General features: G+C 36.2%; 1 protein-coding gene across 4 annotated transcripts in view; it reads left to right on the top strand.

Moving 5' to 3' along the window:
- Positions 1–16,020, top strand: part of myo5aa (myosin VAa) — a 95,884-nt gene extending 79,864 nt beyond the window's left edge. For 2 of the 4 annotated variants that reach the window (XM_084123719.1, XM_084123717.1), the window contains 10 exons: positions 1,916–1,981; positions 2,540–2,633; positions 3,204–3,347; positions 5,135–5,289; positions 5,418–5,507; positions 7,379–7,529; positions 7,626–7,908; positions 12,982–13,156; positions 15,443–15,523; positions 15,627–16,020. In XM_084123719.1, the coding sequence (XP_083979845.1) occupies positions 1,916–1,981; positions 2,540–2,633; positions 3,204–3,347; positions 5,135–5,289; positions 5,418–5,507; positions 7,379–7,529; positions 7,626–7,908; positions 12,982–13,156; positions 15,443–15,523; positions 15,627–15,779 (1,392 nt within the window). In that variant the 3' untranslated portion in view covers positions 15,780–16,020. The remainder of the gene's footprint in view (positions 1–1,915; positions 1,982–2,539; positions 2,634–3,203; positions 3,348–5,134; positions 5,290–5,417; positions 5,508–7,378; positions 7,530–7,625; positions 7,909–12,981; positions 13,157–15,442; positions 15,524–15,626) is intronic. The other 2 variants (XM_084123720.1, XM_084123718.1) reach the window with 1 other exon arrangement.
- The last annotated feature ends 275 nt before the right edge of the window (positions 16,021–16,295 follow it).

The raw sequence follows: 16,295 nt of genomic DNA, 5'->3' as shown, positions 1-16,295 counted from the left end.
GGGTCTGAAATTGTCATCGTAGGTGCATGTCCACTGTGAGAGACATAATCTAAAAAAAAAGAATCCAGAAATCACAATATATGATTTTTTAACTATTTATTTGTATGATACAGCTGCAAATAAGTATTTGAACACCTGTATATCAGCTAGAATTCTGACCCTCAAAGACCTGTTAGTCTGCCTTTAAAATGTCCACCTCCACTCCATTTATTATCCTAAATTAGATGCACCTGTTTGAGGTCGTTAGCTGCATAAAGACACCTGTCCACCCCATACAATCAGTAAGAATCCAACTACTAACATGGCCAAGACCAAAGAGCTGTCCAAAGACACTAGAGACAAAATTGTACACCTCCACAAGGCTGGAAAGGGCTACGGGGAAATTGCCAAGCAGCTTGGTGAAAAAAGGTCCACTGTTGGAGCAATCATTAGAAAATGGAAGAAGCTAAACATGACTGTCAATCTCCCTCGGACTGGGGCTCCATGCAAGATCTCACCTCGTGGGGTCTCAATGATCCTAAGAAAGGTGAGAAATCAGCCCAGAACTACACGGGAGGAGCTGGTCAATGACCTGAAAAGAGCTGGGACCACCGTTTCCAAGGTTACTGTTGGTAATACACTAAGACGTCATGGTTTAAACCAGCAGTGCAGTCGCCCTGTCCCATGTGCAGAAAAACACCCCCAAAGCATGATGCTACCACCCCCATGCTTCACAGTAGGGATGGTGTTCTTGGGATGGTACTCATCATTCTTCTTCCTCCAAACACGTTTAGTGGAATTATGACCAAAAAGTTCTATTTTGGTCTCTTCTGACCACATGACTTTCTCCCATGACTCCTCTGGATCATCCAAATGGTCATTGGCAAACTTAAGACGGGCCTTGACATGTGCTGGTTTAAGCAGGGGAACCTTCCGTGCCATGCATGATGACCAGCTCCTCCCGTGTAGTTCTGGGCTGATTTCTCACCTTTCTTAGGATCATGGAGCCCCAGTCCGAGGGAGATTGACAGTCATGTTTAGCTTCTTCCATTTTCTAATGATTGCTCCAACAGTGGACCTTTTTTCACCAAGCTGCTTGGCAATTTCCCCGTAGCCCTTTCCAGCCTTGTGGAGGTGTACAATTTTGTCTCTAGTGTCTTTGGACAGCTCTTTGGTCTTGGCCATGTTAGTAGTTGGATTCTTACTGATTGTATGGGGTGGACAGGTGTCTTTATGCAGCTAACGACCTCAAACAGGTGCATCTAATTTAGGATAATAAATGGAGTGGAGGTGGACATTTTAAAGGCAGACTAACAGGTCTTTGAGGGTCAGAATTCTAGCTGATATACAGGTGTTCAAATACTTATTTGCAGCTGTATCATACAAAGAAATAGTTAAAAAATCATATATTGTGATTTCTGGATTTATTTATTTTTAGATTATGTCTCTCACAGTGGACATGCACCTACGATGACAATTGCAGACCCCTCCATGATTTCCAAGTGGGAGAACTTGCAAAATAGCAGGGTGTTCAAATACTTATTTTCCTCACTGTATATGATATACTGTATTATATATGTTGGTGAATTGCCAATGTATAAAACATTGACTAATTATTAGCCATGAATTATTAAAAGAATAATTCTTCCCAAATGGTAGCTATGGGGTAAAAATGTGTCAGATATATTGGACAATAGACTCTAAACACATAATTTTTGGGTCATGTCCAGATGAATATGAGTATCAAAAGTGGTATTTGCATTGAAAAGACAGTTCAGATATCCTGCTGCTCAATCTTTTGTTTCATGTAATTCTAAATGATTTCAGATTTACTCACTCATGAAACCGTGGAGTGTGATTTTGGTTTCAGTGCTGTACTGTGCACCTGCATCAGGTGTTTAAGGGCTCATCTGATGTGGAGATGTTTCATTCACAGGAGCTTCACTCTGATGATCCAAAGGAGTATAAAGCCTACAGAATCAGCATGTTACGCAGGATGGTTGTATGTAGGATTGTGTGTGTGTGTGTGTGCATGTATCTGAACACTAACTGAAACTAGCGTGTGTTGCACAGAATCTGAGCTGCGTTGAACTCTAACTGTGTGTTTAACCCACAGCAGTGTGAATCAACACACTTTTTAATGTTTTCTTTTTAATATATAATATATTTGTAAGTGAATCTCACAAAAATGACACCACATCATAAAAAAATTTAATATATTTTTTCAAAATATGCTTTTTTCATTAAGCAAAATATTTATTTTTTATTTTTCCCTTTTTTTGGATGGGGTGAAAAGTGACATTTATTTGTGAGATTCACCCATCTTTGTTTCTATTTTTCTCTCTGTTTAATGAGTTGCATGGACAGATGAAAGACAGAGCTGATATCTTCAGATTGTTGCAGAACTGAAAGATGCTCGTTTGACCTGCTTTGTCCCGATTCACTAAAATAAACCCTATTTTTCACTCTGCTGCCAAAGAGTTGCCATAAGCTGCTACAGTTGTCTGATGATGATGATGGTGATGTTGATGATGATGATGTCTTGTCTCTCCGGTGACAGGATCTCATGGAGCAGCTGGAGAAACAGGATAAGACCGTCCGCAAGCTGAAGAAACAGCTCAAAGTCTTTGCAAAGAAGATCAATGACCTGGAAGGTATGTGTCACAGGCTGTGTTTAGAGACCCTGTTCAGAAATCATCTGTCAGATCTCGTGTCGTTATTCATACTATATTAATAGTATGTAAATTCATTAATAGTATAGCGTCATATTTATTTAGCATTGAAATGTTGCCTACCTGTCTATAGTTCATATTTCAACATGTTTCTGTCGATTTCATACATTTTAGTCTGGCACCAGTTCAACTAGTACAATGTGAAGATTATGCAACAATAACACGCTAACTAATATAAGTGAGAATACATTTCTTACCTTAAAAATCTTTCTTATCTTCAAATCGCGTTCTTCTTCTGAGGTAAATCCAAGGTAAACTCACACCTTTTACGAAAATCACAACATTTTGTTTTTATTATGAGTGTAGATATTTAACAGTTTTGAATCATATATGACACTTATATGTATGACAAAAATCGACAGAGTTATTTGAGTCTCTTTCGCACTGATAAGAAAAAAAGCAGGCGCCGGCGCGACGCCCGACCCCTAAGGGTTAAATCTACATGATATGAGCCTTAATGTTTGTGTGTGGATGTTTGTCTGTGCTTTGTAGGCGGGCAGATGGATGTGTCTCCAGGACAGACGACCGATGAGCCTGTTCATCCAGTGAACATTCCACGCAGGGAGAAAGATTTCCAGGGAATGCTGGAATACAAGAAAGAGGATGAACTCAAACTGGTCAAAAATCTCATTCTTGGTAAGACACTTAGGGCCAGATTTACTAAACAGGGTAAATTAACATAAGATTGCAAAATGCCATAAAAGGGCAGATGTGAGTGGAAAGTAATGCTGGTGATATATTGACAGTGCACAAATTTTAGAATACAGACGAAGCCAGATCAATTCCATTATGACCAACGCAATCTACCAAAATCAGAGCAAATTAGCATTGGGTTGCAAACAAACGCAGAAATAACGTGGTTTTGCAAACCATATGTTGGGATAACGTAGCGCCTCTGGTAGAGATGCACAGATGGGCTATTATTTAATCCGCAACCGCATCACAAAACTCATCATCCGTCCGCCATCCATCCGCACCAAAGTTTTTGACCAATTTTCAAAACCGCACCCGCCCGCCATCCGCTGATTGCTGTATACATAATATTTTTCATTTGATTGGTTCAACCGCCCGCCACCCGCCCGAATTGAATTAAAATATTATTTTTCGTCACGTCATCCGCCCGATCCGCGGTTTATCCGCGGAGTCCGCGGCTGTAACCGCCAACCGCGCATCTCTAGCCTCTGGCAATCCAAATAAATGAACATGAGTGGAGAATATTCTCTCCCTTCTACCACCTCTCTGTTCTCTACAGTGCCTCCTCCTAGAAGCAACTATTGCAGCCATATAAAGTGCAAAATGGATTTGGGGCATTAAATAATCTCACAAATACCAGTAAATTGACTACCACTAACCTTAGTAAATCATACTGCACGATTTAAAAAAAATAAATAAAAATTTTCCTCCCATAAATTTTTCTTCTGAATGGGAAACTCCTACAAAAGCATATGCAATAAGGTTTGGATTCTTTCACTGCACGTCTTTGGTTAATTTTGAAAGTAGTTTTTTAATGCTAAAAGAGGGTTTGCGCTGGCGTTAATAAATCTAGCACATAAACCCACAACTGCAAATATAATGCTCTATTTTGATGGTCCACTTTAGACATTCTACTAACTAAGTAACTTTGCAACTACATGTCAGTTAACTCGCATTACAGTAGTAGTAGACCGTAGTAGATTTTTAGATATTAAGTTTCAGGTTTGCAGGTTTGTAGTTGGAAAGTTACTTATAGTCAGTAGAATGTCTGTTGCGGGACCATGAAAATAACGCGTTAGCAGATATTAAAGGGATAGTCCCCCAAAAATTTGACATCCCCTGTTCTGAACTCTCCATTGACAGCTACAGTACACAACTACCACTTTGACACTTCAAAAAATTCATAAAGAGATCGTAAAACTAATCCATATGAATGAACAGATTAAATGTACGCTTTTATTCACAAATAAATGTATTTCACATATACATTTATTCAAGCAGAGTCTACTAATACTCTAATGAGAGTTAGTTGACATGTACATGCAAAGTTAGTTTTAGTAGTCAAAATAAAGTTACCAATAAATCTATTAAATTATTTTTATTACTATTTTAATAAAATACATTTATGAACAAATTAAATGAAAATTAAAATACGGTTTCCCCATTAGATCTTTCGATTAATTAATTAATTTTATTTGATCTATTTTATTATTAATAATATAATTTTTTTTTTTTTTTTTTTTTTTTTTTTGTCCTCTATTAGTATTAACATCTAAACTTAAAGTTCAAGTTCGATTCCAGCTTACATGATTTCCATTCCATGCTACATTCTTAAGAAAACTGGTAAAGAGCCTTAATAAAAATAGCCTTAATGAAATGAAATGAAAAAATAATAATAAAATAAAAGTGCTCCATTAAACTCTGTTCTGTGCATGTGTGATTTTTGTCAGAGCTGAAGCCTCGTGGTGTGGCAGTGAATCTGATACCAGGTCTGCCGGCATACATCCTCTTCATGTGTCTGCGCCATGCCGACTACGTTAATGATGACCAGAAAGTCCGATCTCTTCTCACCTCTGTCATCAACAGCATCAAGAAGATCCTCAAGGTCTCGACACACACCATTCACATTTATAATGCTACAACGGACACATCTTTTTACAATAGTATTAAAAGGCAGAATAACTCTGTTTTCCTTTATCACTGCAAACTAGAACTGTTTTGCTTTTTCTACAGAAAAGAGGTGACGACTTTGAGACTGTTTCCTTCTGGTTGTCCAACACGTGTCGTTTCCTGCACTGCTTGAAACAGTACAGTGGCGATGAGGTGAGATCACACTCAGACACACATGAACTTCCGGTCTCGCTCTGGCCTACTCACACTGCAAATGTTTTGGAGTTATTTGCACAAGTAAATAGATATCATACTTATTGTCACTCTCAAACTCTAGAAGGTTGACAGTGAACCATATAAATAGTTTAGCAACTCTGGCTGTAAACAAGAAACATGGAGACCAAGAATTTATCCCATTTCTTGTTAGCGATTTTTTTTTAACCAAACTAATGTAACTGAAGACATATCCAGCTGTTAAAATTTAGAGCTTTAAAAAAAAAATATATATATATATATATATATATACAGTGCAATGCATAAGTGAATACACCCATGCTAAAGTTGACTAAAAAGAGGAATAAAAAATCATATTTTGGAAATTGAACTTAATGCCTTAATTTTAAAAAATTGGAAAAATCCAACCTTTAAGGACACCAATTTTCTTTGTGAATGAATAATGTATCGTAAATAAATAAATGTTCTTCCTTAAAATACATGGTGCATAAGTGAGTACACCCCTATGTTAAATTCCCATAGAGGCAGGCAGATTTTTATTTTTAAGTATTTTTTTTTATTTTTTTTTAGGATACTATGCATCCTGATAAAGTTCCCTTGGCCTTTGGAATTAAAATAGCCCCACATCATCACATAGCCTTCACCATACCTAGAGATTGGCATGATTTTATTTCAGTTAGCCTAAAAGCTAGTTTGATTTGCATTGAGAGATGATCTTATGGAAAGTACCCCATGCCAATCTCTAGGTATGGTGAAGGCTATGTGATGATGTGGGGCTATCTTAAATCCAAGCAGAAAGTCTTAAATTCATAAAGTCATGGCATTAAATGTTGAAGCCTTGAAAAAAAATTAATCTTCATCAGTCTTTTTATGATGTTTTTCAATACAACTATTTAAACATCTATAAAATAAAGATACATTTACTTGAGATGCAATTGTAAAATTAAGTCTTGAAAAATTTAAATTAAGTGAGTTTATGCGAAGAACAAGAACAAATATCTGTCAATGAGTTATCAACACTTCCCTTTGAAATAAGTTGTTTTTTCTCAGCTATTGATATTTCTTATTGTTTTAATCATAAACTCACTTCATTTTGATTATTTTTTACAGAAAACAGGATTTTGTATCTCCAGTAATTGCATCTTGATTTAAGAATCATTTAGACAATTTTCACTGGAAAACAAGCCAAAAAATACTGAGGAAGAACATCACCTTTTTTGCAGTGCTATCAGAAGATACAGTAAAAGTTATGTTCGTATTCTATTAGAATCAGAGCGATTCATGCTACTTTTTTTGTACAATGAATTAAAAAGTAATGGAAATACACTACTGGTCCAAAGTTTTAGATCGGTAAGATTTTTTATGTTTTTAAAAGAAGTCTCTTCTGCTCACCAAGGCTGCATTTATTTGATAAAAAACACAAAAAAATGCAGCCTTGGTGAGCAGAAGATACTTCTTCTAAAAACATAAAAAATCTTACCGATCTAAAACTTTTGACCGGTAGTGTATATGTTGGAAGTTGTATTGTCAAACTCTGAAGTTGCTAATACAGCTCATTGTGTTTCTCCCTAGACATTTACATTTAAAGAACATCAATTTTCTTTACTTGGTCTTAAAAAGGACTTTAAAAATCTTAAATTTACCTGCATAAAGTCTGAATGAACAGTATGCATTACGGTAATGAGAAAAAAAAATCATAATGGTGTTTAATCACAAACTGCTTGGCATGTCTTGGAAAAATAATGTAAATCCATTGTTCTAAAGGTGTGTGATGTCTCTGCAGTGTATTTGTGGACACAGTTTCTTATTGCTTAAACAGAATCAACACTTTCTTCTCCTTCTCTCTCCAGCAATTCATGAAGCATAACTCCCCTAAACAGAACGATCACTGTCTCTCCAACTTTGACCTGGCCGAGTACCGGCAGGTTTTGAGCGATCTGGCCATTCAGATCTACCAACAGCTCATCAAGTCTATGGAGAACATCCTGCAGCCCATGATCGGTGAGCACGTGACCTCTGGGTGTCTTTCTTTCGATCTGTATCGCTCTTTCTCTCTCCCTCTGTATTTATCCCTCTCTCTGTTGTTGCTCTCGCCAGTCTCTGGCATGCTGGAACATGAAACCATCCAGGGCGTTTCCGGGGTGAAGCCCACGGGTCTCCGTAAGAGGACATCGAGTATCGCAGACGAGGGCACGTACACGTTGGACTCCATCATCCGCCAGCTCAATTCCTTCCACTCCATCATGTGTCAGCACGGGACCGACCCGGAGCTCATCAAACAGGTGGTCAAGCAGCAGTTCTACATCATCGGAGCCGTTACTCTCAACAACCTGCTGCTGCGTAAAGACATGTGCTCCTGGAGCAAGGGCATGCAGATCAGGTGCGGGCAAATAACTTCTAGATGTTTGCAGAACAGTGCAAATATATATTTGCAGACCAGATTAACATACAGTGGCTGCCAAATAGTGTTGGAATTATTAGTAATTAATCAATACCAATAATTCTTGATAATTCTTGAAACCATAGTGAAAAATAAGGCCTGCTTTATTTAAAAATATTATAATAATCATTCAATTTAAATCACAAAATAAAAGTTAAAGGGATAGTACAAATCAAAAAATGAAAATTCTGTCATTTACTCGCCCTCAAATTCATAAATAAGTTTTCTCAAAAATATTAAGCAACTCAGCTGTTCTCAGTAGTGATGATGATGATGATGATGATGATAATAATAATAATAATAATAAATGTGTGTAGAGCACCAAATCAACATATTGGAATGATTTTAACAGTAGGCGGGTTTCCATTACAGATTTGCGCAAAACTTTTGCGATTTTCTTTCTAAATGTCGACAAAAAACTATTACGAAATGGCGGCGTTTCCATTAACCGATGTTATGCGACTAAAACTACATTTTTTCCTCTCGCGATAAGTAAAATCATTCCAAAAACCATGGCAACGGACGTTGGTAGGATTATGTATATCCCAGCCAGTGCACTAGCCATTATTATTAATCGAAGGAGATGTATGTGTTTTCCAAGCATTAATGGTAAGGAACGACCCTTATTATAGTTGTGAGCGGCACATATGAGGTGTTTCTGGGTGTTTCTCCCTCATATCTGCTTCGAGGTCTTTGATTGTGGCATTTATTTGAGGTTTAGAATTCATTATTCCTGTAATTATTTTGTCTTATATGAATTTAATAAAGAACTCTGTCTCGTATTCTGCCCAAACACACCGCGTCATCTACGTCAGGTGACCTGTAAATGCGCAAAAACTGTTTCCATTGCAGTTTTGCGAAATATTTCTTTTTCGAATTGCCTGAAAAACCACTTCATGTGAGCGTAAAAACGTTTTTGAGATAAATGGGAGTTTTTGCAACATTGACGTGTTTCCATTTAGTCCAGTCATTTTAAGCCAAAATGGGGGTCAACCTTGAACAAATTGCAACAGAATCAAACTCAACTGATTTTGTATCCTCAATATGTCCTGAGTAAGGAAAAAAAAGTCCCGAAGAATCCCATTATCTGATCTGGTGATCACAAGGGGGATTGATATCTCTGTGACTGTAAAGGACTTAGCATTATCTGATCATTCCTGCGTTTTCTTTGATGTTTCCATGTTTCCTCATAAGTGCAACACCTCTGTGATGATAGAAAAAAGAACTATTAACGATCACACTAATGTTCTCTTTGAACAAGTTTTTCATTCAACATTTTTGAGCCACACATCAGAATCAGTAGATGATTTGGTGGATCATTTTAATTCACAAATGATAGATATTATGGATGATATAGCACCATTAAAACTTAAGAAAGTTAATAAAAAACAGAAAGCTCCATGGAAGCTTAATTTATCAGTTAAGCTCTTGAAGGGAGAATGTAGGAGGACAGAAAGACAGTGGCGTAAAACCAAACTCCCAGTACACTACAATATTTACAAGGAAAAGCTTAAAAATTTCAACACTGAAACTCGTAAAGCAAGACAGTTGTTCTTTTCTAACATTATCAACCAAAATCTAAATAACGCTCGTGTTCTTTTCTCGACAGTGGAAAAACTGACAACCCCCCTTCAAAAACTACCACTTGAATTCATTTCGACCATAAAGTGTAATGAGTTTGCGTTCTTTTTTAAATCAAAAATTAATCAAATTAGATTGAATATAATAGATCAAAAGCATACTGTTATGCAACTAGAACAAACAACTACAGGAACATTAAACAGGATGGCTAATTTCAGTTTGATCGATACTATAACACTAAATAAAACAGTACAAAGCCTCACCTCTTCCACTTGTACACTAGATACCCTACCCACCACCTTTTTAAAATCTGTTCTTCATATTCTAGCACCAGAACTGCTTAACATTATAAATGTATCTTTACAAATGGGTTCTTTTCCTAAATCCCTAAAGACTGCGATTATAAAGCCATTTCTCAAAAAGAATAACTTGGATACATCTATATTAAGTAACTACAGGCCCATTTCAAACCTACCGTTTATTGGCAAAATTATTGAAAAAATTGTTTTTAATCAACTTACATCTTTTTTAAAAATGAACAACTGCCTAGATGATTTTCAGTCAGGTTTCCGGGCTTACCATAGTACAGAAACAGCTCTTGCTAAAGTCACAAGTGACATCCGATTAAATACAGACGCAGGCAAGGCTTCTATCTTGGTGTTATTGGATCTCAGTGCGGCTTTCGATACTGTTGACCATCACATATTGCTTCATCGACTGGAACATTGGGTTGGTTTCACCGGTGTTGTAATTAGCTGGCTAAAATCGTATCTTTGCGACAGGAGTTTTATTGTTAAAATTGGAAATTGTTCATCATCACTAACATCTCTGACCTGTGGAGTTCCCCAGGGCTCAATCCTGGGTCCACTGCTGTTCAATCTTTATATGCTACCACTTGGTAAAATCATAAAGAAACATTCAATCTCTTACCATAGTTATGCTGATGATACGCAAATTTATCTACCTCTAATGCCTAATGATTACACCCCGATTGAAACTCTCTGTCAGTGCATTGAAGAAATTGATACTTGGATGTCACAAAACTTTCTCCAACTTAATAAAAATAAAACTGAGGTTATAGTTTTTGGAAGAAATGAGGAAAGATGTAAAATCTCTACCATACTAGAAACAAAGGGTTTAGTACCAAAGGATGTGGTAAGAAGCCTAGGTGTCCAAATAGATAATAATCTAAATTTTAATAATCACATAAAAACGATCACAAAATCAGCGTACTTTCATCTTAAAAATATTAATAAGCTAAAAAGATTCATGTCTAAGGAGGACCTTGAAAAGATCATACACGCTTTTATTTCGAGTAGGATTGATTATTGTAATGTGCTTTTAACAGGACTCCCTAAAAAGAATTTAAAACCGCTGCAAATGGTACAGAACAGTGCAGCCAGAATCCTTACTAAAACCAAAAGAATAGATCATATTACTCCAATCTTAAAGTCCTTACACTGGCTACCAATTAGATACAGGATTCATTTTAAGGCACTCTTATTAGTTTTTAAGTCAATAAAGGGGTTGGGACCAAAATATCTTTGTGATATGTTTCAACCGTATACTCAACCAAGACCCCTTAGATCACAACATAAACAGCTTCTAGTAAAACCTATTGTCAAAACAAAACAAGGGGAATCTTCTTTTAACTATTTTGGCGTTCATCTCTGGAACAAGCTCCCAGAAAACATTAAAAATGCTCCAACTATCACAATTTTTAAAACCAGATTAAAGACCGAACTTTTTTCAGACGCTTTTTATAGTTAATGTGTGTATAAATAAATGTTTTTATTTATTTTGTTGGTGTCTTATATATTGTATGTAGTTTCATATTGTTATCTACTATTTTTATCTTTTTTTTTTCTTTTTTTTTTTTTCTTTTTTTTTTTTTACATTTTTGTGTGAAGCGCATTGTATTGCTGTTGAGTATGAAATGCGCTGTACAAATAAATTTGCCTTGCCTTGCCTTGCCATTAGGGGAAAGTTTCGAAAAAGACCCAAATATAGACTATTCATACGCCTATTCATTCTTTTTCTTACGTGAATATAGGGTAAAAATTTTAACCTTTAGATATCACCATTAAAATTACTGAGTTGATTACTTACATCAATACAAACAAAAAATGTATTACAAGTTTTTTGAAATTGTTTGTTAACATGGACAAACGGTGCATAATCTAATTACGTATGTGCTAATTTGCATAAATAACACACCAGGTCTAAACATTGGGTATAGCCAGGTGAAAATGTCTTGTTGGATCTTGTTGACACATAACAGTAAAATACTTAATGTTAAGGTCTGAATGGAACCCATTTAGGCTACCCATGAACATTAATACATAGAGGCAGGAAGAAGTACTTTAGAAACCAGCCTTTATTAATTTTTAAGAGATTGGGTTTGGGGCTGGGTCCGTGGGACTGTTTCATGGGGGACGAGTCTGAGGGAAGAACAGGAGACAATGGTAAGGAGAATGCAGAAGACAAAAGGTAAGTAAAAAAAAAAAGTGAATCCCCAGAAACAGTCCCACGGACCCAGCCCCAAACCCCATCTTTGCAATAATAATTAATAAAGACTGGTTTAAAGTACTTCTTCCTGCCTCTATGTATTAATGTTCATGGGTAGCCTAAATGGGTTCCATTCAGACCTTAACATTAAGTATTTTACTGTTATGTGTCAACAAGATTCAACAAGACATTTTCACCTGGCTATACCCAATGTTTAGATCTGTTGTGGTATTTATGCAAATTAGCACATACGTAATTAGATTATGCACCGTTTGTCCATGTTAACAAACAATTTCAAAAAACTTGTAATGCATTTTTTGTTTGTCTTGATGTAAGTAATCAACTCAGTAATTTTCATGGTGATATCTAAAGGTTAAATTTTTTGCCCTATTCACGTGAGAAAAAGAATGAATAGGCGTATGAATAGGCTATATTTGGGTCTTTTTCAAAACTTTCCCCTAATGGGATTCTTCGGGACTTTTTTTTCCTTACTCAGGACATATTGAGGATACAAAATCAGTTGAGTTTGCTTCTGTTGCAATTTGTTCAACCTTTTTTGATAAAATGACTGGACTAATTGGGCGTATTTTAAATTTGAAGGGTAATGGAAACGCGGCTAGTGAAACCTGAAGTAATGGCTGCTTACAACAGAGAAAGACATTTTAAAACATATTCAAATAATAAAAAAAGTTATTTTAAATTGTAATATTTCATAGTATTTCATAGCCTTGGTGAGCATAAACATAACTTTAAAAAACATACAAACTTTTACCGACCACAAGTTTGTAAGCGGTGGTGTAAATTACATTAAATATATAAGTAGCATAGGCAAGATTAGCTCAGAAATTCAGTTTTTGGCCATATTTGAATTTATTTCCAGTAATAAAGTCTCTGGTACAAGGGTTAATGTGTGTATGTGTTCAGGTATAACGTGAGTCAGCTGGAGGAGTGGCTGAGAGATAAGAATCTCATGACATGCGGCGCAAAAGAGACGCTGGAGCCGCTGATTCAGGCTGCACAACTACTGCAGGTGAAGAAGAAAACCGATGAAGATGCCGAGGCAATCTGCTCCATGTGTAACGCCCTCTCTACAGCACAGGTAACACACACACCAGACTGTCTCTTTCTATACATTATGATTCATTTCCCTGATCATTTTAGAGATTTATGCCATTTCTTTTGCGCAAGTAGATTTTATATCATCTTGATGAAGCCTATATTAGTTATTTGAAAAAGTCCATTTATAGCATAGCTTTTTCAAGCAAACAAAGAGGGTCTGATTATAATTTAACCAACAGTAATTCTGGATTGCGTCCACCAACAAGTAAATAGGAAATAAGCGAATCAGAACACTGCGCGCCAAACCAGCAGTATGTGCGCAAGCGTGAACCACTAGTGTTTCTGTCTCACTCTCACTCTGGAAGTCTGGATCTGCCACTGCATCACATTTCTCTCTGCGTGGCGTGGAGTGTCCGTTTTTATGTCGGCTCTCATGTTAACTGGTTAGAGCTTGTGTTAGAGCACAATGCCTGCGTGACACACACACTTCTCGAGCCGCGCCGAAACCGCGTGCTAGAAATAGAACCGCAACCGACGCCTATTTTTCACGCGACACGCACGAGTGTTGGCAGTTTTCAGACAAAATAGAAGGCGCAAATACATATAATAAATTACATTTTGATGCTTGAAAGTCTCTCGGTTTTGACAAATGCATATATAATTGTAATTTAAAAAATAGGCCTAATTATCGATTTTCAAATATTGCCCCTGTCAATAGGCCTACAGAACGAAATATTCTGTAGCCTATTTTGCCGTCAATACTGCCGACGTTGTCTTTGCTGTATCAGGCTATATATATTATGTTTAACATCCAAATGTAGATGGTCTGTCGGCGCACAGAGCCACGCAGTCGCAGACAGCACGTGAAGTTCGTGAACACCGAATTCCCTTTTCTTTCTTATCTATTTGTGTTTGAACAGACATGTGCACGAAAAAATAAGCCAGTGTCCGTCTCAACGAGTTTCCCCGTAAACGCAGTCAAAATAAAACGGATGCGTGTCATTACCGGTATTAGATACGCGCATTCGTCTTAAAGGGACAGCACCCAATATACCTGCAGCTGTTTGTGTCACCAAAGTTAATCAAACAACAAAAGAGAAAGAGAAAAATCACGTTTTGTCAAAAGATAAACTGTATTAATACTTTATACAGTTAATTTACCTGAAAAACATAAAGCACTGCTTTATTTTTCGTGTATTTGTGTTTTATTGTATTTATATTTGTATTTTGTTTATTAGTTTCTATGCAAATGCACTAGGCCTACCCTACACAATTACCCCAATCATCCTAGAATTATTAATTCTTTACAAAAAGAGCTATTCAAATCATCAGGTGAAATTGTTTTCAGGAAGTAGCAGTAAAGCAAGAAGAAGAAGTGCAAGATAGTTTTTCTAAATTTCATTTGACTCTATGTGCCTATAGGGGTGGGTTGGGGATGGTGGCAATGTAGTATCTGGATATTTGCCGCGGGACGAGGGCTTCGATTACCTCTCTCTTTTTTGACCATACATGTGTTTGCACCCCTGGGATTGGTTAGGTTTAAGGTGTAAGGGAAGGGTCAACTGTGTAATTACAAATGTAATTACATAAATTAATTACAGCTGTAATTACATGCACATTACATACAAGTACAATGTAAAAACATGTAGTTGCACAATAAGTACATTGTATCAAATTATTAATTTCAATGTTAAGTACATAGTACTTAAAGCCACTTAATATAAAGTGGGACCAAATTATCTGCCAAGGGGGTAAGAAAAATAATCTTGTTTTCCATTTTAATTAAGGTTTTTTTTTTTTTGATTTGATGATTATTTTTTATTTTTTTGTTCACTGGTAGATCATTTTGCTTGTTTTAAGCAAAAACTTCATTTTTTTTTTTTTTTTTTTTCAGAAAACAAGATATAATTTATGTAATTTTACTTATCTAGTAATGCTTCTTGATTTAAGAATTTTTTGATATTTCGACTGGAAACGAGACAAAAATACTGTGTAAGAAAAGCATTTTTTGCAGTGTAATATTTATGCTTGTATTTCCTAATTTATATTTATTATTTTGGCCTGCTTTACTGTGGTAATGTTTTACAGATATTTTTTACGTGTGTCAGATTATACTGAATATTTCTTCCTATCTCATATTTTTTTCCGTCACCATGTCCCTTTAGGGGTTCCGTAGTTTTTAAAAAAAAATCTTTTTTGGAAGCCTACTTTTGGATTTGTTTGGTCATGCAACTGCTCATAATTTTTTTTCTCTCTGACTCACGTTTTTTGCTTACCACAACCTGACATACACACACACCCTCATCATTTCTTATTTTCTATCCAGATCGTGAAGGTGCTGAACTTGTATACGCCTGTCAATGCATTTGAAGAGCGTGTGTCAGTATTGTTCATAAGAACAATACAGGTATGTTTCAAAAATTCAACCTCATATTAGATCTTATGCTCTTTAAGTCATTATATAATTCTATTGATTTTGAATGCTTCTACTTGTGTGTTTCCTCTGACAGACGCGTTTACGGGATCGCAAGGAGTCGCCTCAGCTGCTGATGGACACCAAAGTCATCTACCCCGTGACTTTCCCTTTTAACCCCTCCTCTCTGGCCCTGGAAACCATTCAGATCCCCGGCAGCCTCAATCTGGCCTTCCTCACTCGCGTGTAGACCTGTCAATCACCTCACCTCAGCCAATCACACGGCAGGAACAGGGAGCCAAAATATATAAATAAATAAATAATTGTTATAGGTAAATAAGCCACATAATTAAAGAGAATGCAATTTAGACCATGTCACCAATCCCTCTTTTTGCTCTTCTTCATCACTTTTGTTTATTCCTTAAAAGGGTGAATCTTGCAAAAACCTGTTTTACTTAAAGAAAATTAAGCCCATCTTTATACCATTAAGTTTTTGGACATTGTGATGCTATTTTAATGATAATTAAGCACTTTCCCTCCACAAATTCTCATTGCTTTATTGCAAAAAAAATCTCTTATTATTGTGAAAACAAATAATATTATTCACATTGTACAGTATTTGCATATGCTGAATCAAATAAATAATTGGAACTCACTGGAATGCAGTAATATATATATATTATTAATGAGTAACATTGAGGATAGTGTGAATAACAGAAATGCTCAGAACTGAAATGTCCACAAACATTACAGTAAGGAGAATATG

This window comes from Abramis brama (genome assembly GCF_963993115.1).
Source record: "Abramis brama genome assembly, chromosome: 9".
In the NCBI taxonomy this organism is placed as follows: domain Eukaryota; kingdom Metazoa; phylum Chordata; class Actinopteri; order Cypriniformes; family Leuciscidae; genus Abramis; species Abramis brama.
This window is presented reverse-complemented; position numbering and strand designations above follow the sequence as displayed.